The following is a 24,335-nucleotide window of genomic DNA, read 5'->3' as shown; positions in this document are numbered from 1 at the left end:
GATGGTGGCTCTTACGGTGTCCCAAAAAGCTCACATTACACTAATGTAATCCACATCAGCCAGTAATGCAACTTCCGGTAACGATGTGGTCCGGAATTCATCGATGCCGCATGGCGACGGAAATGTGACTCTCAACAAATGGACAACACGGCCAGCGCATCTGAAAACCGGAACGTATGCGTAAGAAATAAATCGATGGTTGGAAGCAAGTCCTGGGAGGTTCACGTTGGTTGGCTTGGTGGAACGAGTTCAATCAAATTTCCGACGACCGTGCAGTCGTTCAACGTTTGCAAACGATGACAGTCGGTTTGATTCAATTCGATGGACAAACAAAATGTACTACACCGGTATGATTATGAGTCCGGTTCGGTCCAATGTGGACATATTTCATCCATTCTAGCTACCATCAATCTATTACAACTTTCTTCTGGTTGGTAGAGTATGCCAGAGAATCAATCTGGTCTGTTTCAAATTTGAAAAATTATTTGAGGATTCCCAACGTTATAGAAATAGTCGAATTTATGAAAACTGTTCTTTTGTCACACGCTTGAATGGGTCTTGAATATCAACCTCCTTCATCCATCCTCTCAACATGAAATGAGCGGAAATTGAATTCCATTTCAACAGCACATTACTGATGGAAAGATATCAAAACATCTCTGCCATATGGTACGGAAATGATTTGTGTCATTTGGTGAAATATGTAACGATACAGATAGAACCCTTTCTTTGTCCTCTAATAGTGACATAAATGTAGTTAAAGGAGACTTACGCACTTTATATTAGATCGGTTCCATCGATTCACATAATTAATTCTGTCCAGACGCACACGAACCAACCGATTCCTCTATGGACGGAAAAGTAAAGCCAATAAATGAACAATAACTACAAGTTTTCTTTTGCCGCATTGAAAGAAACTTCTTATGTAGTAGCTACAAGTATAAAAAATCAAAAGGCCGTAATAAAAAACTCTTATCACCGATAGGTACAATTGGATCTGGCGAAACATTTCATTTTCCCTTTGAAAATGTTAAATGTTTGCCTTGGATATTAAATAATTTTGACAGTTCAACAGGACGAAATAATATTGTCGTCCACTGAAACATTTTCCATTTTTGGCACGGTTAAAGTACCAATAAAATCCCAAATTTCACAACGATCATCGATAGGTACAATTCAATTTGTCGAAATCATTTCATTTTCCTTTTGAAAATGTTAAATGTTTAATTTGGATATTAACTACTTTTGACAGTTCAAAAGAGACGAAAAAATGTTATAATCACGGTTAAAGTGCCAATAAAATCCCAAATTTCACAACGATTAATATATCATCGACAACATGTGTGCGAAACAACTTTTAAACAGCGTCAACAACACCTTAATACATGTCTACTTTTCACATATATACAGTTCCCATCCTCGGGCTGTCCAAACCTGATGACTACATTTCCAAGGTTCGACATTGCAATTTCGAAAACGGTCAACGACGATGTCAATAAAAGTGTCATAAAGGAAAATTTGGAGCATGTGGCGTTGGATGATTATAAATTTATCCTAACGACGTTAGCCGTCGCTGGGATCCATCCTGGGAGTCTCTGTTATCCCGGCAGGTTTTGGCATACGATTGGCTCCGTATGTGCGTTTGTGTATCACAAGCGACCCATTGAACCCGAACCTCCATCCTACCCTTCCACACTTTTTCTTCTTTGACCTAAATCTTTGGGTCACATGTTTCATGTGCCATTAGCTGCTGAGAGTGAACTACGGTTGACACTTCGGTTCTCGATCGTGTGGTGAAAGGTGAAAATGTGCTAGTTTTCCGGTCGTTCGGGTTTGCGAATGAGCGTGATAAGCTTCCGGTCACGAAGCGGAAATCTCGCACATAAATAGAACACAGTGTCACACACCTTTAGGCAGGGCAGCCGGCTCGAAATCAAATGATGATCTCGAATACTGAAATGGGCAAAAGGAATGAAGAAACAGCCCTTGTCCAAATACGCAAAACGGAAGACTTTGCCTCCGTGTCAAACTTTATTTGTTGTTCGTTCATGCAAAAATCGTGCACACCAGTGCCGGTCGGTGTCGACCCAAATCTGATATTGATAGAGAGAACCAAAGAGACTTCGTCAGGAACGGCACGATCCTTACATTATTTAAAACTTAACACCATATGCCATCTGTATCTACTTGGGTTTTCTTGGCAGTTCTCTCCCCCTATCAGCCAATCAATAGGGAAGCTCTATCAGAGATCACTTCGAGACGAAGTTTTATAAAGCAGATGTTACGAGTGGTGCGCAATCTGAATACGAATCACTTTAAATAAAATCGATTGTCATCAACACCATGCCGCGCTTGATATTTCGTATCTCGAAGAGCAGAAGCTTGCTATTAGAGTGGGCTGACGAAGGCTTTTCAAGACGACAAACGCAATCTGGTTCGAATTACGTAATTCAACCTATCCACAAATTTTGATAACAAATATTTTATAAATTTAGTTGAAAAGTAAATACCGATGTTAAGAGAATACTTCCCTTCATCGACTTTGTTTGAAAGATTTGGAAAACAATGTCTCACAGCAGGATTAAGTCGACATAATTCTCAATTATTTGCCCGTAGGTGTGCCGGCGATAAATAGAATAGTTCCACATTTGGGCACTTTGCTTCCCGTGGTTTGCCATCTTTTGAACCATTCAGCCTAGCGCTCTTAATGCTTAAATAATCAAATTACGGTCTAGTGAGTTCGTACCTAACGCGACCAGATAAGTCCACAAATGAGCAGCCGGACAGACAAACGGACAGCAGCCGGAAAACGGTGCGAAAAATGTACGACTTAAATGCTGGTACCGGAAACACCACGACCAGGACGACCACATGGGGACAAAGAATGGAATCCGAAAAATAATCTACATTATTTTGCCGCTCCATTACGTTTGTTTGATTAAGTTTCCCTGGTGGGACACACATATTTCATCCCGAGTTAATCGGTGCTGCGCTGTGGGAAAGCTGGACGAGGCTGGATTTTCATTCTGTGATGAGGAGAGGGACGGGTTTAATGAGTACTTAGGCTAAAGGTTCATTTAAACTGGACAAAGAGAGCCAAAAGGACGAACTGTGGAAAGAAATTTAATTAGTAAAATCACATAACGGTTAAGCTTAAATCTCTTCCGCATAAGTTCCATTTATTACCCTTTTTGCCCAAACTTTCGTAAGGAACCTCAAAGAATAACTTCACACAAACACCCAAATTGTTATCATTCCTATATCAACTTTTATTATTGTTCCTCACAATCAGTCTTTGTCAATAGTGCTACTGAGGACATAAATAAACTTCGAGGGAACGCAAACCTGAACTCGCTACAATCGGTACAACTTTTATACAACACTCTCTTTTCGGTTCCACTACTTGGCCTCGAGCCACTTTGAAGGACAAACAAATGACTTACTGGTTAAGGAATACCTGTGCCTAAGATCTAGTTTTTCGAGCAACATAACTTTCCCGTTACTTTTTATTTGGCGTTTCTTATGAGAAGGTTTTTCTTTTCCACAATTTCATCCACATTTCACTCCCTAGCGTTAGTGTTTATTTTGACTTATCCAGTTTTTGAACAATCACTAAATCGATTACATGGTAATAAGGTCATTGCAACAACGGACGATTCTTATGTTTAATGGGGGCGGGGTGGAATAAAAATGATTACTCTATCGTTTCGTTTCGTACGTGTTAATAAGGGCCTCGTGTTTGTTTTTCGTTCGCCTAGCGACTTTTTCCGTTTGGTATCAACGTTGGTGCGCAACTAACAGCAACTACTATTGGGGGTATCTGTGTATGTGTTTCGCTTGAGAAAGTATTCGATAGAAGGATGCGGTCACCACGCGGTCCTAAATGGTCATCAGCTTCTGGAGAGCCCGCGCCAGGTACTATCACGAGAATGCCACGGAGGTGACGAGCACTTACGCCCCGTTGTCCTGCTCGGCGGACAGCTCCAGCCGAAGGCACGGCATCTCGTTAACCAGCTTGCGCAGCAAGAACTCGCAGTGCAGGATCGACATGTTCTTCCAGATGTGATTGAAGGGGATGGTCTGCACGGCACATTCCACGTCCGTTGTCCAACCACCGGAGCAGTTGATGCGCAGTGTCATCGCTTCCTTGCTGTTCGCGAAGTGGAACGGCGAGCTCTGGCCAATCTGGAAGTAGCCCAGGCGACCCTCGATCCTGGTGCAGTGCTCGAGTGCGCTCGGGTAGTCCTCCAGCACGTACGCACGGATGTTAAAGTCCGCGTCCGGTTTTCTCGCCGGCCCGAACATCACAACCTTCAACCGTTTGATAACGCCGACCTCCGGGGCGAGACTTTCCCCACCCAGACTGTACTTGCCGAGTTTGCGCGTCATAATGTACGCGTTGTGCTGGTCGAGCTGGATGTAGGCCTGCGGACTCGGCACGTCGTTCTCGGACGAGGCGATCTTCTTCCAGCAGTTCGTGACCTCCTCCTTGTACAACAGAGACACCTTCCAGCTGGCAATGTCCTCGGCACAGTGTGGCACCCGCAGGATGAGCGGTTTCGTGAAGTTACTCTTCGCTGGCCCACAAACAACTGTTGGGCTGATGTGGGTCACCTGATTCTCGACCAGAATCGTATCCTTCGAGTCGTATATGACGGCCAGGAACACGTTGATTTTGAGCGACGCAGGCAACGCTTCCTCCGGGATGGACAGGGACGTCTGCAGGTGCTCCAGCTCGAGCCAACCACCGTCGGAGGTGACAACTTGCCGGGCGGACGTGGATTTGTACATGGCCTCCGACGAGCTGCACGTCTCCAGCGAGTCGGTGGTTGCGATGGCGTACGTTGAGTTCGCTGTCAACGTCGAGGAAAAGAGAGGGTAATTGAAACCATCAATATTATGCCAACGACAGTAACGACGACTTCCGCTGTATTATTCAACCAAACGAAGTGTGGTGGCATCTTCATCCGGTGGTGACTATTGGAACACTCCGGGGCAAACACTTACACGTATCGGTGATGGACGTGGCGGATAGCGACTTAAAATGCTGCAAATTATTCCTTACCGGCAATGCCTATTAAAAAGAATTCAATGGTTCCTACCGAGATACGAAATTCAGTTGACATTTTGTGTAATATTTTCTCCAACAGAACCTAAAATGCCGTCACGTCCCTTGAAAACCTCTTTGCAAACATATCTTGACTGCATACAACTTTCAAGAGTAATACCAATCGCACACCGGATCTTCAACTCCTAAGCGGCTTTAAATGTTAAAACCCTCGACACAAAAACATATGAAAGATGAATAGTCACTCCCTCGATGACCGTTACATTGAGCACACGAGCCATTGAGCAAACTCCTCGACCGTGGAGCATAAGCGGAGAAAAGTCCTCTCATCAGCAAAGTCCTCTGCATGCCTCAACGTTGTAAACGAGTAAGAAAATTCATTGCATTGGTGCACAAGTTTTTCCGGTTGGAGTATTTTAACATAACCGAGAAAACTGCAGCTGGTTGAGTGCAGCATAGGTGTACCAACAGCATAAGCAACATAAGCTCACTTTTTACTTCACTCGACAGAACAAATGTCCCCATTGAATGCGAACACCAACCGGCATGGAATATGTCCGTGAGCAAGCAGTCCTCGTTCATCGCAAACATTAAGACTTTTCAATTGAAGCTTCTGCCAACTGAACTCAACAACTACTCTCTACATATACGACCATTAGCTGGCGTGTCGGAGAAATCTAGAACGTTTTTCTGAATAGTAAACGTGCTGAAAGACATCCCAGTATAGAACAGAACCAAAAAAGCCACTTGACGAAAAACACAGATGAAGTGAGACAACAGTTAAATGGATCTTTTCTTCTCAAGAGACAGGTTCTTTGCCAATCGTATCAAGACATCCTTGCCAAGATAATGACATCGGAGTGTTCGGCAAATATACAGGTGCAGGACTGCTCACATGGTGTGGTGTGCGAATGGCTTTCTACCATCTGGCGGTTTTTCGAAGAACAGCTATGGTTTTCTTGCTATTGACAGTCTTTTGTCAACGTACTTTTTACGTAAGCTCTGAATTGGAGCAAAATAGAACCGTCATGCCTTTTAAACTTCGTCATTTCCATGCCGACGACCTTATTTTTAAAGACCAATATACAAACATCGTTAGCAACATAGCACCGGGAAGCAATGAATGCCGAACCCTGAAGAGATAATCAAATGAATTTGGACGATGAATTGATGGGTAAAGTTTTCCGCTCAACTTCTTAAAAACTTCCACGCTCTTTGACTTAATTCGCGACCAATCACAAAAATAGACTTAATGACTTTGGGAAACTTGACTTTCCACCGAACGATGACCGCCATGTTGTCCACCGTGATGAATGAATGAGGCTTCAATGGCATTGGTAATTACTTTCAATCTGTGACTTTTGACACAGAGTTTTGTCAATGATGTTTGTTCATTATGTTTTCTTTATGCTTGCATAACGTAAAAAGAGGCTCAAAACTTCTGCGAAGAAGTAGTTTCATAACAGATAATCAACAAGATGTTTAAGTCCTTATTCATAAATTTACAAGGTCTGTCCAATATATCTTGACTTGCTCGAACCAATATCGATTACAAACTTCTCAATTCCCTAGTTACTCGTTTGCTCCCTTACTGAGAGGAAGGTCCCCTCTCAGTTCTACTTTCTACTGACTTTTCCATCACTAACCCAACACCATCGTCAAGTGAGAAAATCAAGAATCTATTCTGACTCGCGCAGCAACCGACGATCACATAATAGCCGGATAAATATTCCCCTGGCGAGTAATCAGTGCGGTTATTATGATTTCCATCGCCACAATCCCTTTCGTCTTCGTCAATCTCCCTATGAGAAGGGAAAAATGGAAAAATGGAACCTAGGGATCCTTATTCGTCCTCGAGGGAAGGGGTTTGGAACGATGAATGATTATGTTTATTGTTGATGCTTTTCAAAACTGCGTCTGCAGTGCTTCTGTCTTGTGACTGATGGCAATGCACCACCAGCGAACGGTACTAATACCTGGAGGATGAGATTCGCTTCCATCCATTTGGTGCCATCGACGGTCTACCTTCCGCCGGGACGATGTCCTTTCATAGCATATTTCCCCGGTGAATAGGAAAAGCCCAGATTGGCTCCATTCACGACCAATGATTGCGGATGGCTGACTACGGGTTTTCGGGCCAATATGGTAGATCATCGGTTGGTGTGCAGTGGAAGATGGATTCTGCGATGGTTCTACTTCTTTTTTTCCAGTACCTGCAGTAAATTTTGCGAACTGTTCATCATTCTCCTTTCAATAGTTGTTTACATTGTTATTGGTATGAGGCTTTTTCACGTTGTTGCATCGAGTGTTCATCTATACTCTCGTTTTTCCTCCCGATATTAAAATATTTTGAACATGACATCATGAAATGATCATCAACTGTTCTTGTACCATATTTTCCGGTTTGATTGAACAGATATAATAAAAAAATGCATAGAACCGACATCATGATGAACATTAATTTATTTTATTCTACCATAACGTTGATTGCTTGGGATGTCTTAATTCGACGGCCGCTTTCTTCAACCCATCCGAACACACCCGCATTCTAGCTGCCGAATCTGGTTTCTGCTGGTAGTCAGTACAACATCCCACTGGGTCGTGCGATGATAGCCCTTTCCCGTCAATTTTCCTCGATATTCTTTTAAGCGAAAGGTTACGCATCATTTCCAAGTTCGAGCAATAACAATCAACTCACAACGTGAGATCATGTGTCCTATTGAACTCAATGCATGTCACGATTAAGAACCGAGTTCGTAAGAGATGCCATCAAAGAGGAGAAAGAAAGTTATTCAATGGTGTTCGTAAATGTGGGACATGCGATTCTAATGAACACAATAATGCCTGACACCTTTTCTGAACCTTCCGTCGATGTAAGTATAAAGAGTTTACAAACGTACATACCCTTTTGTCATTCGTTTAATGCCCTGCAGCTAGAGAAACATCCCCCGGGGGGTATTTAAAAACAGGCCAGTAATTTGATAGGATATTACTTCCTCCAAGGAAATTCAATGCTGCGCAATCCTTCCCTATTCAAATTGCACCAATTATACGGGATCTTTGTATTGAGTCCCAAACAAAAGGTATCCTCACATGTGTTCCTAGCCTGTTGGCAGACCTGCGATACGGGAACACATTTTTGTTAATGGGCCATTGGGTTGGATGAAAAATAGTCGCCCGGAAAAATAGGATCCGGAGGCTTGTCTTTCGTTTTAATTGGTGTTATTTAAAATTAAGCCCCATGCGTGCTACGCTGGAACTGTTCAGGGGGAAAGACCAGCATAGTGGGATAGCATACCATCCCCGGGGTCGGTTATTAGAGACCTGTGGGAATGGGAACCGTGCATCGGTTCCGATGGGATGAAACCAGAGTGTTCCTCTGGGACTATGTGAAAGAATGTTTTTAAACGGGGTTAACCAGCATCCCAAATTATTATTGGTAAGCCTTTCAAGGTTTATGAGGATGTTGCATTTGTACTTCATAGAAAATGAATGCTTTTAAATAAATGTTATCGGTAGTGTTTTAGCTGGTATCATACACCATTAAAAAAAATCCTCGCCGCGCTTTACCCAGCTCGAGTTTGTCCAATAAAAAATGTATGTCAATCCCACGCCTTTTCCAACGCAACTTTTGAATCTAAGATTCACCCCAATGCTCCATTAATAAAATACTGAATAGCATTATGACAGCTCATTAAATTTATTTAACGAAATCGCTGCGCAGATTCGATACGCAGAGCGACATTAAGGATGGTGGCATCACCGTCAAATGAATCAATTACAAATCCGCTATAATCGTTGAAGCGCACATAGAAAAACCATGGTAAATCAATTTTATGAATAAAGCGCCCAATAAAAGTGTTAAAAATGTACATACTATGTTCACCGTCTGCCCACATGAATCCATCGGCGTGTTTTTGTTTTCACGGAAAAAATCGTGTAAATAAAATACCTCACAATAGGATGCCGCTTTTCTGTTCCGTTTATTTCAGAAGTATCTCGCACCCAGATAACCATAACAAATTCATTTTCATAAAAATCGTTACATTGTTCGTAATCGTGGTAGGTAAAATTTCACCTAGCGAGATCCATTTACAACAGCTCATTGTACGAAGCTGACCGATTCTGTCGAAAGACACACCATCAAAACCAATGAATGACGACCGTTTTCACGGGTAAACCATTCGAAAATTGTTATCATGGAAATTACTCCACCTTGTACAAAACGAAAGAGTGTCAAAATGTTGAAGGCAAAAATATAACAATGATCCGATGCACAATTTCACTGAAAAATAAACCTTTCGATCGTCGAAAGTTCCACGTCATTTTTACATGAAATGTAATGTTGAAACCGTGCGCTATAAAAATACCCTGTACCCCAACCCCGACCAAGCATGAAAAAACAGAATCAACAGGATTATCGAAGGATTTCCATTTCCGTTCCGCTGCGATTCCGCTGATGCATCGAAACTGTCACTCAGGTTTACTCGGACTGCTCACCTGTGTCATCAATTTTGCATTCACCACCGCGGCAAACGATGGTCTGCAGGTCCTTGCCGTGGCATCCGTAGGCGCTGCTCTCCTGCTCGTGGTGGTCCTCCATCAGGGCGGCCAACTGTTGATGGCGCTTCACGAGCGCTTTATCGTAGTAGTCCACCGTCTGCGTGCGGCAAACACGTCTCCTGGACTGGGTGCATTTGTTCGTACACGAACTCCACGCTGACCAAGCGGACCAACGGCGCTCTGTGGACGAACGAATAGGAGAAAACATGACCGATTAGCAGGATTCAGTACGAAGTGATAGATCGAACAAAGACGAGGACAAACGAGAGGGGAAGGATTATCCATTGGAAAACAAGGATCACGGAAGCGGGATTCAATTTGCACAAGTAAAATAACCGTAATGCATCTCTGAACCCCTTTACAATTCATCAACACTATCAGCACGAACACACAGGCACGGAGTATTCTCTTGTCCCTAATCAATGCGGTGACATGCGACAAGAGAAATAGAAAAGCGAAGATTTTGAACAAGGACTCACTTGAAAATGGTCCTCTTCCGGATAGGCCAAGAGCTTGAACCTCCACAATTTTGTCCCCCGAAACCCTCAAGTATGACGGGAAGAATAGAACCACCTCGAGATTGCTAGAGGCTACAGTTGGAGTTTCTACTTCAGTTCAAGTCGAGTGCTTCTCGAGGCGTTCATGAGTCTATGCAGCATCATGCATTCCGACGAGATCGAACGAACCTGCTTGCCTCCTGTGGTGGCTCAGGAATGTCTATTAGATTGCAAATCAGGTTAGAGGCTGCATTCATATGCTAACCTCTGGCAAACGAGGACCAACCGAGAGTGGATATTTTTATGATAGTCATGCTCCTGAACCTGCTCCCTGAAGGAAGTTGGATTTTAGAATAGAGCTGGGGCCGAACGGTGTTGATGGCGCAGACGTGTATTATAAATCTTTGTAAAGAAAGAAATCTACAACCATAGAACACATTCTGTAAAGTAACGCCTGGGTCTTCTGTTGATAGCACGGCGCTTTTATGAGGCGAACCTGCACACAATGGCGTATGGGAAGCCGCTAAATTGGTTTTCAAACGTAAGCAGCAGAGAAAAGGGAACAACAACCGTTTCCGCACGAATTTGACATCGTTTGCGAATATTTTTAAACGAGAAAGAGTGAAGGGAATCCTTTCATAGAAATGGTAGATGGTGTGTGAGGAAGAATTCAAAGAATTTTCATTATTGGGAGATTTTAGAAAATTTGGCAAAATGGCAGATGTACGAAAGAAGAATTTTAAAAATAAAATGCCACCATTCAATGAGCATTCTTTAGAAATTCACGCTTCTGTAGACAGACTTGGCAAAGCTTACAGAAAATTATATTATTTTTTTATTTTTCAATCAAGTATCTTTGAAAACATTAATGCCATCTATAAACCACTCTCTTTTCATAACTCTTCTTTGCATTTCAATTCATCGATATAAACATATTATTATGCGAATAGCACACCTACGTTTTCGTGGGAAGAGAAACGCCCTCCATTCGACGAAAGAAAAAGGAACTGTTCGTGTGTGGTAAGTTCGACGTGATTGATTAATTTGTTTTCTCGAAATCGTCTTCGGGCGTTTCAGTGGGAGGTCTTCCGAAGATTGTGGGATACGATGAATGGGTAAAAACCCTGACCCAGTCTTTCTTCTTTATTCACGTCGCTATTCAACGTGCCTTATCGAAAGAGTTATCGAATTAAATTTACCATGAATGTGTGCATTTCATGCCGAGCAAATGAATTTGAAGAAGCAGATTAAACTCATCTGCCTTTGTTTGTAAATGATATTAATTCAAATCCGAAGTATTGCTGTATGCTAATCATAATCGATGGAATAAAAAACTACACTCTCCCATCACGTGCAACGACTTACCAAATGTGTTATCCTCAAATCCGTTAGGGGTGATAATTTGTGTGTCTTCTGCGTGTCGATCGGTCCATTTTGAGAGGATCATTATGGGACATTAACAGGTGCAAATCGTGAGCAATCGGAGATAGAAAAAACCAGAAACAAAACACATGAGAAAACACCTCGAAAATGACCATCATTAAGAGGATTAAAGAATGGCGATTAATCATGCCAGTAGATTTGTGGCGGTGCTGTATTTATGATCTTTCTCAACGTTTCTCCAAACCTCTGGACTCACCTGGACAGGTTACACAATCTGCCGTCTTCTGCTGGTTTGGCCCGACGCAGGGTGCCCCTCCGTAGAGCGGAATGGGATCACTGCAGGTCCGCGTTCGCTTCCTTCCCTGGGCCGGTTTTCCCGGACATCGACATTCTAGCCAGGCGCTCCATTGACTCCAACCTCCGTTCACTGTAATCGAGGAACAGATGGCAACATAAATTAACTAAATGCGAGAAAACAAGCTTCTAAGCATGTGTTTGCGATCAAGACCAAGTATGTTATGTTTGTGTTTAATGCTTGAAATATTATTTCTTATATCCCTTGATCAGATACGAAACTTGAAGTAATGTTACATAACTCAATAATGTCTCAGCGAGGAAATTAACCTTTTGACTTCTCTTAACACACCTCCAACAAGCGACTGTGGTTTGTGCCCAAGCCGGCCATTGTTGGAGCATTGTCGATTTATGTTCACACCAACACGGCCAAGTAAAGAGGCTTTGACGTTACAAACCGTCAATTGAATAAATCTCACCCGGTTTGGGCTTCAAAGGCATCGCACAAACGCGGCTCGGTACCGGTGATTCGATCGATCGGAGATCTACCATTACCTAGGTGGTTCCAACTCCCCCTGCGGGTGTCAACGAGCTTCGTTGAACATCTTGCAACCGAGACATTGGCCCACGAGACTCTGTTCATATGCAAATTGATGCCATTTTCCCATGGTTGCCCGCTTATCCTGTTATTGATCCGAATCGCCGAATCGACGAGCCGACTGAAATTGATAGTTCGATTCACCAACGAGCCCGAACCGTAACCGTCTACCGTGTGATTACTCGCACGTTATAAAAGGCCTCGGAGCGACGACGAAGGTGGCAGATTCGGACGACCACCCAATAGATTATTGGCCCTCGCGAGGCTCGAGTTGGGAGTGAGAATAATTGACAGTAGCTCGAAGCGAGAGTTGAGAAGTAAATTGATTTTCAAAGCTAACAAACGAAACAGCTTGCAAACCTATTTTGGCTTGACCCAAATATCCATATGGATCGAGTATTAGAGAACGATGCGTTGTACAAAAGTAAGAGCTATTTCTTGGATTCATGAAATGAGTCGATATTTGTGGTTTCTTTCTCGTAAATAAGAATTTGGTGTGAAATTCCGTTTCTACTGTTCGTGTACTAGCTCATTCGCACCACGTTTTTAACAAATTTCATTCCCACACACAAACACTAAATTACGGACTTCGCGCAAAGTGACGATACATCCCAAAACACCTTCTTGTAAACAGTAAAAGGTTTCATTTGCATAATCTTCCATCAGGCTCGGATTGTCTCTCTCAGAAACATTCCTCCAGTAATGTTGATTATTCTTGTATTAGTGCTCGCAAGTCATGATGTGCCATCGGGAACAGAAAAACATAAGCCTCTTTTCGCCAGTTTACGTTCGACAGATGCGTGCCCTAGCTTTACCACTTGCCGATGGAAAAACTTTACCGAGAACTTTACCAAACTGGCGACGTGATGTTTGAACCATTTGAATCATGGCAAAGAGAGGGAAAGTGAAGTCTCAAATTTACATTTCCCAGTCTATTGACAGCAGCTTGCCTGAATCACGGTCGATTTGTATCAATATGCAGATCTCGAGAATGTAATCCCAGATGTTCGTCATGTTCGAGCAAGGTTTGAAACTTCAATCCCCAGAGCGCGACTCTGTTTTAAGGCCTATGAATCTTTCTTGCAGGGAATGTGAAAGAATCACAATTTTTGACGATTTCAACCTAAGATCATCAAAACTACGTGACACACATTGATAGTTTTATGTTGGAATATTTTCAAAACCCTTTTCGTGTGGTTAACATTCCAAACAACATTATATGCTGGTAGAGTTTAATAACATTCATTAGAGTTCCTCACTTTTTATCATAGTCGATACCATTACTTTGAAAGATTCACTTCATTGGAGAGATTCCGCGGAATACTCACAGAGGCTAATCGCAACTCACCCATCGCTGAGCAAGCAGTTTAGTATGCGCTTTGAACAATGTCCTATGAACCATCGCCTTGTTCATCTCTTCCAACTTTGAAAAGCCGCTTTAGTCGATACGTATCACCCTCAAAAGGATTTTGCCGAAGGTTACAATGGTGCCGGCCGGCAAAGTGTTGACACTGCGCTTGACTTGCATAGTAAAATGCTATTTTATGGCGTTGGATTCTATCCCGAGACATCTATATAATGGCCTATGAAATACCATGCGAAAGGCTCTTGCAGGAATGTAATGTTGCTTAACTTTCACAATCTTTTTGAAAGGAGATATCTCCTGCTAGAAATCCATGCCCTAAGGAAATCCGACTTTACTTTGGACTGAAATCAAAACAAGCAATTAGCTGATTCCTTGGAAATCCAAAATAGATGTTCCAATTAAGCGGCACCGGGTTGAGGTATCGTTTTCCATCAAACCGTGCAACTAACAAGATAAATAAATTAACGGAACTGCCTCCAGGTTTATCCTGCCTCATAGCCGGGACAGTCGTCCATGTTGCGATGAAACTCACTCCCTCTTGAAGTACAAAATCAAAGAAAATATCATTCCAGGATAAGCAAAAGAATCGACAAGTTCGGTTAACCTTGTCGAAGTGTGGGTCAAAAGCATACTGTATAAGATAAGCCGATTAATTCTGATTTATGTTTTAGGCTCATTCCTCAACATCAACATTCTCCAATTTGATATTTCATTTTATTCCTGACCAACTAAAGTTGAGGTTAAAAATCGATGGCTTTGAAAGGAACAAACCTGTTATTTTTGGTTTTGTTTGGTAAATACATTTTGATCCTGCGTCCATTGATTGAAAATGTTGTTGACTTTAAATTTTGTTGCCTTTAAGAAATCGTAAGAAAGCCACAAAGTAAATGTGACGCAAACCACTTTCGTTCTAGCGCAACAAATTCTTGGCCGGCACCAGCGAATGAAATATTTTTGCAGCCGTTGCTACAACATTCCTGGCATAGAACGATCCTGGTAGTGTTTCTGGCATTTGACTTCATTCCACGAAGTAGCATTTCTGCATCACTGCACCGTTTGGTAATGTTACTTGACCTTTCGCTTCCGGTGTTGAATCACCCATAGCGACTTGAATTTGTAAAAATGGCAAAGCAGCTAAATCAGGTGCGAGAAGCATTTTCGCTCCATTAATTTGCTATAGAAGCAATTTATGAATAAATATAGTTTTTTTCCTGGTTGAAAAAGACATTAACTTGAAACTCTAACAAAACAAACAATTCTACTCAACTTAATTTTATAACGATTCAATTCGCTTTCATGTTTTCATACAAATACTTTGGAAGTAAACCGGAATGCCATGTCGTGCATTTGACTTTCTACTTACCATAGACGATTAGTTCAATCGATTCCGAAGTCCTCTTGCCAGCGATGTTTTCCGCGACGCATGTATAGTTCCCGATGTCCTTTTATTTTCCACAAGTTTCCCATGAGAATGGTTGGTTTAGGTCGACGATGGTAGGTCGACGAAATTTGAAACGAAAAGCACAGTAAAAACAAACTTCCATTAAGGAGTTTACAACAATTTCACTGCACACTTTTCAATCGAAAGGGATTCGCCGGGAAGCGCCAGAGCATTCTGGCTTGGTTGAGGGAAATAATGCGTGGGTAGTAATGCAGGATGGCATCAGAGTAAATAGTATTGAATATTAATAGATTCCTGCGGGAACTCAGAACACCTTCCTTACCTGCAGGTTCACGCTGGTTATCACAATGTTGCCATCGGTTGTGAATGTCAGCAGCGGACTAGACGTGATGGTAAAGTTGTTCTTCAGCCACGTTATCTGGGGTTTCGGATAGCCCTTCGGAGCGATGCATTTGATTTCCAGTTTTTCCCCAGCTTCGGCTCGGATGTGCGTCTCCGGGAGCTCGAAATGTTTCTTCAAATCTGTAACGAACGTCGGAAAAGGCAAATGAAAAGCACAATCAGCGGGGCTCAGTGGAAAAATGTGCCATTTGAAACGACTCGTATGGGTATTATTGCGAAACATTTTGGTGTTTTATGAACTGCAAACTTTATGAACCGAATCCTCGCATGCGAATAGGCACCATAAAACGGAACTACCGAAAATGAATCATGTTTCATGTGGCCCGCAACGATTTGTAAAACTGTCTAGAGTGTAGGAAATCGAGAGTTTCTGAGTCTAGGACGAGTACGAGAAGAAGATGATTCACTTTTGTGCTGGCGCATTCTCTTCGAAGCAACATTTTATTTTCAGCTTCTACCTTAGATCTTTGTTTTGTGTTTGAGGTTTCATTCTCCCTTTCTCATTCATTAAACGAACCGTCGGAGGAAAAGACTATAAATTAATCTGTCATGTTTCAGTGTTTTATGCATCCGCAAATATGTTGCATCGTGCACCAGCTCTTTGGACCATAACCGGGACTTTTAGTACGATCCATTTTGGTTTTAGTTGATTTTATGTTCCACATTTTGTAGTCATGACACGCGTTTTATTTTCCTTTTGGATGAGTTTTCAAGCATCCCGCTAAAGTAGGTTAACTGTTGGCTCCAAAACCAACCAATTATTCCCCAAGAACAGAAAAATAAACAACCTTCGCATCGCGTCATGTCAGCTGACTCAATTGTTGAATTCGCCTTAGGAAGGAACCCCACACTGGCGCCAAGCGGAACAAGTCACCGTTTTGTTCCCGCCATCCGCTCCGTGACTTCCGCCGTCGTTATCGCTCGTGCTCGCTGCAAAGGTGCTCATGTTGCCAGAATGAATAAACGCACGTTCAGGCAGGCCAGCGTGCCTTGGGCGATATTTGTTTAGAATTTAGGCCCTTAGCGGGGCGAGCGATGCCCCAAACCCCCTTATTTGATTGCCAACGTCTCCTGAATTCACGTCTTTCTCTCGACCGAAATTGTTCTTCCGTCCATATGTTGTCCCCGAAGCGGATATGATTTATGACCCGCCACGAAGGGGGAGGTGCAGGCGGATAACATATGCGGTCGAAATTCATTTGGGTTTCATTTTGGGTGCTTTTTATGTTTGGTTGGGGTTTTTTGGTTGTTTGTTGGTTCCGTCTCCATATTTCACGCAGTGGCCAGTGCTAGAGCACCACTTCACAATCTCTCTTCTCTCGAACCACCACTCCATCACAAAGATCGTTGAAGATCTTCGCGGCCACGATAATAAACAAGGGAACATGATGTTCTCTTTCCTTCACTAAGGGATTTTTATTACCAATTTGTTGAAATACAAGGCGATATGAGCAGTTTTTCTTCTCACACAACTCAATAAATTAGACGCATCTAACGAACATCATGTTTCGGCGAACTACGACTTCAACATATTGAACAACGGTGTTCCTTCCGCGCTACTTCCTTGTGGGATTTCCCGTGCTCTCAACACCCTTTTGTCGTTGTTTTTAATAAGGCAAACATATTTCTAAGAAATCTTACGAGATGCAAAGCCAACTAATTGGGAACATGTTCGATTGCAATGTCTGACTGTGTTCGTTGAACCGAGGAAGACTGCAATAAATATCTCAATAATCACGCAACTTTATTTCTCGTTTGTTCTTTGCTAAGTTGATTAACGATCTGAACGAAAGAACATTCATTTTTCATCACAACCATTTTGAATTGTCAGGAATCCGAATTTGTTATTTCTACACACAAAATAGTTTTCTTTTCATTGCCAAAGAGTGAGCAATGAAAAGAGAGGTCTTTGTGCTTCCTTTGATATGCATGAGCGCGATTAAGAAAACATACGTTACCATCAAAAGGAAAATGTACATTGTATTAATTTTCGTTTTTCTTATCCCAGAACTATTCCCATCGATGAAGATTCCAATTTTCCATCCCGTGAGCACGAACTAACAGTTAACCATTTATGATGCACCATCGCGGGCTGCTTTCTTTCATCCCCGCCCGTCTTCCGGGCTTGGTTCAATTGATGTTGAGTAATGCTGTGGCCTTGTGGAGTACCCAATTTATTCAGCTTCCCGTGGGAAGTTGGCAAGATGGCAGCGGTATGCTCCAGTCGAAGACAGAGCGATTGCGTTTTCACTGCGCTTTATTGCACTTTATTGCTTTACGACAGTTTCGCTGCGCGTTCTTCAAAGGAACAGCAGTGCGATACAAAGGTCCCAACTGAATTGAGTGGTTTGATGGCGGTTATGATTCAAATACGATTGTCGTTTCATTGCCCGTACAAAATTCACAAGGGTCTCTTTCTCCCCGGAAAAAGGTTGGCTGAATTTTTGAAAACCTGACAATCGTGGAAATATCTCTGACTTTGATGTTCGATGAAACCACATTTCATAAAATTTTACCTCAAATTAAAACAAGCTTACCGAGAGCATAATTTAATTTAATCTTTTGGTTAACACGCACACAAGAGAAGAAGCCAAGGAAGCCACACCGTGAACGTGAACTGGTATCGGCAAACTTTGTATCAAGTTGCAAACATTCACGTCCATTAAAGGAAATCATTCCTGCTAACCTCATCGAGCATAAGCTGGAACAAAAATCGTTAAGCTTGTCCTTCCCATGCCTAGGCCTGGGGAAAATGTCTTAAGCTACCGACTGCTACCATTTCGTTCATTTCCGATCGTTTGGCTTCTTACATTTCCCTCCATTTAACGCTGCCGTTGCCTACGGCATGACGCTGTGCGACATAAGGAGAGGTCGGGTCGGAATGTCCCCGAGACGTCCTCCTTGAACAGAACAGAACACAAGAAGCCACTGGAACGTGTTTTACCGAGGTGGAAAGTGGATCGGTCTTGGTGGCAGCAGCTGGATCAGCGCTTCCTTCCCCATCGACGCGAAACGCGGGCCAAAAGTATTAACCACATGTTTTGAATGTCTTTAACCGCAACGAAAGCCAATAAGAGTGGGGTTTAGTTCCGGTGAGGGGGAGTTTCGGGGATGGAAAACAACACTCTTTCTCCCTCAGTCGCTGGAAGGGACTGCCACAAACACTGATCCCCGCGATGATGGGCTTCGACTCCCTGCGGAGACTCTGGACCCAGCAGGAAGGAAACAATGAGTAATACCTTTACCTCCGATCTAAAGTAATACGAGCTTTTTATGGGTTGGAATTAAAATTTATGCTGAACATTACACATTCTGCGTACCGTGATGGCGTAAGGCCTTTCTTTGAGTTCGAAGCGGATGTTCTACGCCGTCTCTCTTTTCCCCGCTCCCAAATCGGAAGCAACACCTCCCTGGCATCAGGAGCATCAACCATCAAGCCACTCGAAGAAGGGGATGGCATTTCCCGAGCGTCTTCCAATGAAAATGGCAAATAAATAGCTGCGCCTAACAATTCAGTTAGACGATGTTCCGTTACGTCTCAGGTGGCTCAAAAAGTTGTTTCTGGGGAGCGTTGACGTGGTGGATGTTTTCCCTCACCTACAACCGCGAGGACGAAAGCATACTCCCCCTGGAAGTGTTGAAGGAAGCCTTACTGCTTACTACCACCAACTCTCCATAATACGCGGGTGCGATCCAGGCGTCGACTTCTTATTGGATTTACGGTGAGAAAACAGGTAGGCAGCTTAACCACCAACCGACCTCGAAAAGAGTTTCACCCTCCGCGACCACCTACCATCCCGCTTCCGGTGAAGATGGTTTAAAACTCTGGCCATAAAATATTGAGCGACCTGGGGCTTTACGCTTTTCAGCAAGCCCTAGGCCGAAGATGGCAAGTAATTAATGGAGGAATAGGTGTTTTATTGCTTTTCACTTTATATTGAACTGAGCGCGCGTCTTTATTACCTTCCCCGGCCACTTCCGGAAGAAAGAAGGTACAGGTTCTACATACAATCTAAAGAAGGGGAGGTTATTTCAGCGGAGAGGTGGTGAAAGTCTCGTAACTTTTCCCATATTTTATTATCGTAATGAAAGGTTAGCTGATTGTAATTATTTCTGGCGATGACTTGAACGAACACCTTGTACATGTTACGTGTGTTGTAATTCAATGTAAACATTCCCATTTTGAAAGCGTTCTTTTTAATGACTTGTATGTCTTTCGCCTCAGTGTGAATAAAATTACTTGAAGAAACATTTAAAAACAAGATGTAAAAACACACTTACACGCAACGACGATCGAAGCCGGCTGACTTACAGCTTTCCCGCGCGGAGACCAGGCGTGGCACTCGCACTTGAACGGTTGCTTCCCGAAGTTCTCGAACACCAGGTCGCGCGAGATCGTGGCCGTCACCTCCTGAAAGTGGACGCCACTGTGCGGATCCACGTGCGACTCCTCGATCGACGGAGGTGGCTTTATGCTGCCACTGCACTTGAAATGAATCTGCAATGAGAAACCAAAAGACCGTGAGCGAAAGAGAGGTAGAGAGAACATTAACGAGAAAATCAAACACTTAGCAAATGTCGAGCCGCATTTCATTGCTTTCGGATTCGCGGCCTTCAGAGTCACGGAAACAACTATGCATGCAAAATCTGTGCCCGTAAGCCGTCTGATAAAATTTATCGCTGCATCCTCCGTAACGCTGAATAAAACATAACCTGTCCTCGTGCTGGCCTGCGCTGGTCTTAAAAGGATTAAGAATCCTTTCCGTGTGGCTAACGCGCTATTCAAATCACCAGAGAGAGAAAAAGAAAACGTGAAGGACTCTCTCTATGTTGCAACTCCTCTGATGGTGTTCTGCTTCAGCTTGTTGTGACCGTTTGGTATAAGCAATGTTGATAAAATATTCATAGACTAAAAATGCTAGCCGTAACCCTTGAGTGCCAGCAACAAAACACACACACATACACACACCATACCCAATATCCGAAAGGACTTAAAGTGGCAACTGGGGAAAGAGGAACTTCCTCTGCGTGTGTGGTGGAGGAAAATCTTCCCAATATCAGCTTAAATCTTGGCGAACATTCCAAGAAACACACTCCCGACAAAAAGTGTGAGGAAAGAATTAAATATTAAGGGTGTTGTCTTGCTTTGCTACATTTTCCCAGAGGTTGCGACTGCGAAACCGTTTGTGACGTCTCTTGATCGGAGTCTAGTTTTCCCTTCTAGGTTTTTTTCTTTTCTCAACCGACTCTGCCTCAATACTCGCCTCAGACATGCAAAGACGGACAACCGATGGTCAACTTATCGGACCAAAGATCGACCCTAAGGATGAGACATTTGAATAAAATAATTCCTTTATGCTCTTTTCACAGCTTCCGGAAGATTGAGCGAAGATCAAGGATGGGTTTTAATTCTGCTTTTGGGGGTTTTCCCCGTTTTTCTCATCTTGTTTTCTAAGAACACTTTTTTCCCTTCTATCTTCTTCAACACTTCTGGTGTGACTCGTGTGGAAAACCTACTTGGGCAAACTTTTCCCACTCTTTCACTCTTAAGCAACGACAACAAACCACATCCGGCAAGGTCTGGAGAACGCAGCGGGAGGAAGAAGCAATGTTTTCTTTAGTCTGTAAATTCCTTTGCAAACCGGAAGACTCCAAGCAGCCATAAGCTTCCGGAGTTTTACTTAGCATTATAGGCCGACTGTTCCCATGCCGTTAGCGAAAGCGGGTTTTCTTTTCATTGTGAAAGTACGTGTATGTGTGTTTTGGGAATAAGAAAAGGAGCAACAACAAAAAATCCCCCAAATTCCACAATGCTATAGGCCGGCGCCACGCGTATTATGCAAAGTAAGCAAGGTATCAAGTGAATGTTTATGCGAGATTACATGCTCTTTGCGCTGTTTTCTTGACGAATCAGGCTCGGGAATGGTTTATCAGTAGGAAATCTTTTTCCTCAGTAGCCTTTATTGCTTTAGACGATATTTTGATTTGATTTTTGATTGTTGCAGTTTTGTTAATGCATTGAACTGTACAAAATTCAATGATCAACTGTTTTAGAAACAGTTTCAATAAAGAGAGTTATTAGGATAAAAGCAGGATTTAAATCAAAACTCTCTCATAAATATCAAAGTGTGTCATAAGTGTTTTCCAAAAAACAAACAAACCCGTTCATCACAAATTGGACAAAACTTTTTAATTGAAAAGTTTCCCATATTTCACTGGAAACATCACACTCGCCATAAATAAAGAAACGAAAAAATATTAAAACGATGCAAAAAAGGAAAGGACCCCTGGAGCGTGCGGGTATTGGAAAATTAAACCGTCAAATAAAGTGTCAAAACAATGCACTATCAATCAGGACGCGCGCTCCGAACTGGATCCGGTGATTCATCAGCCAAATCCAACTCGGGATCCACCCATCGGTCGGCGTCAAACGTGAGCCCTTTTAATTTATGATCAGCTCAAAATGCTGCTGTGGTGCATAAATTAAAAGACTCTCGCTCCCACCACCTCCACCCATCCCTCTCTTACCTGCAGAGTGTTGGCAGCTTTGCACTTCAGGACGGCCGGTTTGCTTCGGATGACGTGAGTGCTCTGAGGCTCCACCAGGAAGTACGGCGCTTCCTCCACCTTCAGCCCATCATCCGTCCGTCCACCGAAGCTTCCGAACGCTTCACTCGGCGGAAGGATATCCTCACCGTAGGACGCTTCCCCGTAGTCCTCCTCGCGGTCCTCATCGTCCTCGTCTTCATCATCACCCTCGTTCGCGTCGTCGTCTTCCTCCTCAACATCCTGCGAGTCCTTTCCGAAGAGATCCGGCTTTGACGCACCGTTTTTAAAATCACCCCTTCGATGTTCCGAACCGACACCTGCTGCTCCCGGTAACAACGACGATAACGACGACGGCGAAGCGGACGACGACTTCATATCGAAAAAGTTGTCCAACGATCCCGAATTGATTATTTTGTCATCCTCATAATTATCACCTTCGCTGGTGCCGCCCTCGACCGTCGGCGTGTCGTAGTAATCATCCTTCGCCGCGTCGACAACGTCATCGTCGTCATCAACGTCATCAGCGTGATGTCGTTCCTTGCCGTCGTTCAAACGACGGGTATCCCAATGGCGACGGGAAAGTTTCATTTCCGGTTGATTGTTTTCGGATTTTTCGACGGAGCGGGGTGACGTCGTGGTGACCTGCGTTGGCCACCGTCCTTCGTGCTCCTCGCGTCGAAGCGGATTAAAAGTTGTCCTGCTGCGAACCGCAACCGAACCGAATCGGACATCGTCGTCTCCATCCTCGTCGGAGTCGATTTTAGGACGCTGTCGTTGGGATTGCCTTCGACCATCGAGTGTCGGTGATTTATCTTGTCCCATTGCGACGGTATCCTCGCGTTTTGGCTGCCAGGACGCGTGCTTTTCCCTCGCTGACGAATGTTGTGCGGAATGTGCGGATAGATTTTTCATCTCCAACCCACCGGGTCCTCCCCCTACGTGCTCCCATGTCGAAGAGGCCGCTGAAGGCAAGGTCACAAAAGTGGAACAAATGAAATATAGATTGAGGAAATGCGATAATTTACGAAGAGCTTTCATCGTGCGGCGGTTTGCGTGGCGTTGAAGATGAAACAATTTTTCAACCGTTTCTTCCTAGCGTCTTCTTGCGCTAAGTATGTGGAGCGCCTCCTCGGGCATTTGCAGAGAATTTTCCGGTATCAGTGCCGAGTCAAGGAATGGCCCGCGAAGCGCGGCCCGACGTGGAATGTCGTGCAGAATGTCGTCGTTCCGCGCGTTCCGTCGATGTCGTTCAACGGGCGAAAATGGCTGTTTGCTGTCGTTTAGTGCCGTCGTAAAAACACTCATAATTCAACCACAAGACATGCACTCACACACACCCACACACCCGTCGTACGATGTGCCTCGGAAAGTGTTCACAATTAGCCTCGAAGCCCAATTTGGGTGAATTTCGCTTGAAGAGGTACGAAATTTAAAAGCATTCTGCAGGTCAGTGTGGTATCTGAGAAAAAAGAGAGAATGATAGGATATTAAACTCACTTTACGAAATATGCAGTAAAAACGTGAAATACACGATCAAAACACCTCTTAAACATAAACTAAAGAATAAACGCACACCCAATTCTTTAAGATTCATTTTCAACGGCACACATAATTTTGTGTTTCAAAAAGTGGCAATAATCTACCATGCTTGAAGCGGAAATGCATTCAAAATAAATTGAAAACCCCAGATTATAAATTCATAGCGGCATCGCAATGGACCACTTTATCGAGAACTAGGATGGAAGGCAAAGAAACTGCAATTCAATTGCATTGCACCCTCTCTTTTAACCCCATTCCGTTGAACTTTCCCCTTTCTTTCGCTCTCAATTTTTTTCCAATTTCTTTTATTAAAAATACTAGTTTCTACTTCCATTTTCCCATTATGAACCATTCAGCGTCTTATTAAAAACACCCAAGTGAGCAGAAATTATTGAAAGAAGCTGTCCATTCAGTCGCTCCACAGAAGGATGGAATTGGATGCGAAGGAATAAAAAAACTCGCACGGCGCACGGAGTTAATAGAAAGCCATCGCAATGCCGTTCGAGTGTGAAGTCACTTTTAGAGGGAATTAATTTTCCCTAGCAAGATCTTGTTTAATTAAATCATACCTGCCCAGCGCACGATAAGATCCTTTTTACGACTCAATCTTATTATCCTGACGCAGATCCTACCGCGTGAAGTGCATCTCGCGCGCTCGGGAAAACTTTATTGCG

At 43.3% G+C, this 24,335-nt stretch overlaps 1 protein-coding gene across 1 annotated transcript; it reads right to left on the bottom strand.

The window, feature by feature from the left end:
• Window positions 1–3,921: 3,921 nt before the first annotated feature.
• Window positions 3,922–23,160, bottom strand: LOC131293136 (netrin receptor unc-5-like). The gene is given in 11 exon segments (XM_058321214.1): window positions 3,922–4,853; window positions 5,008–5,074; window positions 9,180–9,193; window positions 9,569–9,811; window positions 11,494–11,541; window positions 11,768–11,938; window positions 15,133–15,211; window positions 15,494–15,693; window positions 19,855–20,071; window positions 22,102–23,084; window positions 23,148–23,160. Coding segments are annotated over 11 exon segments (2,967 nt in total).
• Window positions 23,161–24,335: the final 1,175 nt, after the last annotated feature.

This window comes from Anopheles ziemanni, chromosome 2, assembly GCF_943734765.1.
Source record: "Anopheles ziemanni chromosome 2, idAnoZiCoDA_A2_x.2, whole genome shotgun sequence".
In the NCBI taxonomy this organism is placed as follows: Eukaryota; Metazoa; Arthropoda; class Insecta; order Diptera; family Culicidae; genus Anopheles; species Anopheles ziemanni.
The sequence above is the reverse complement of the archived record's forward strand: the minus strand, read 5'-3'. Positions and strand labels throughout refer to the sequence as shown.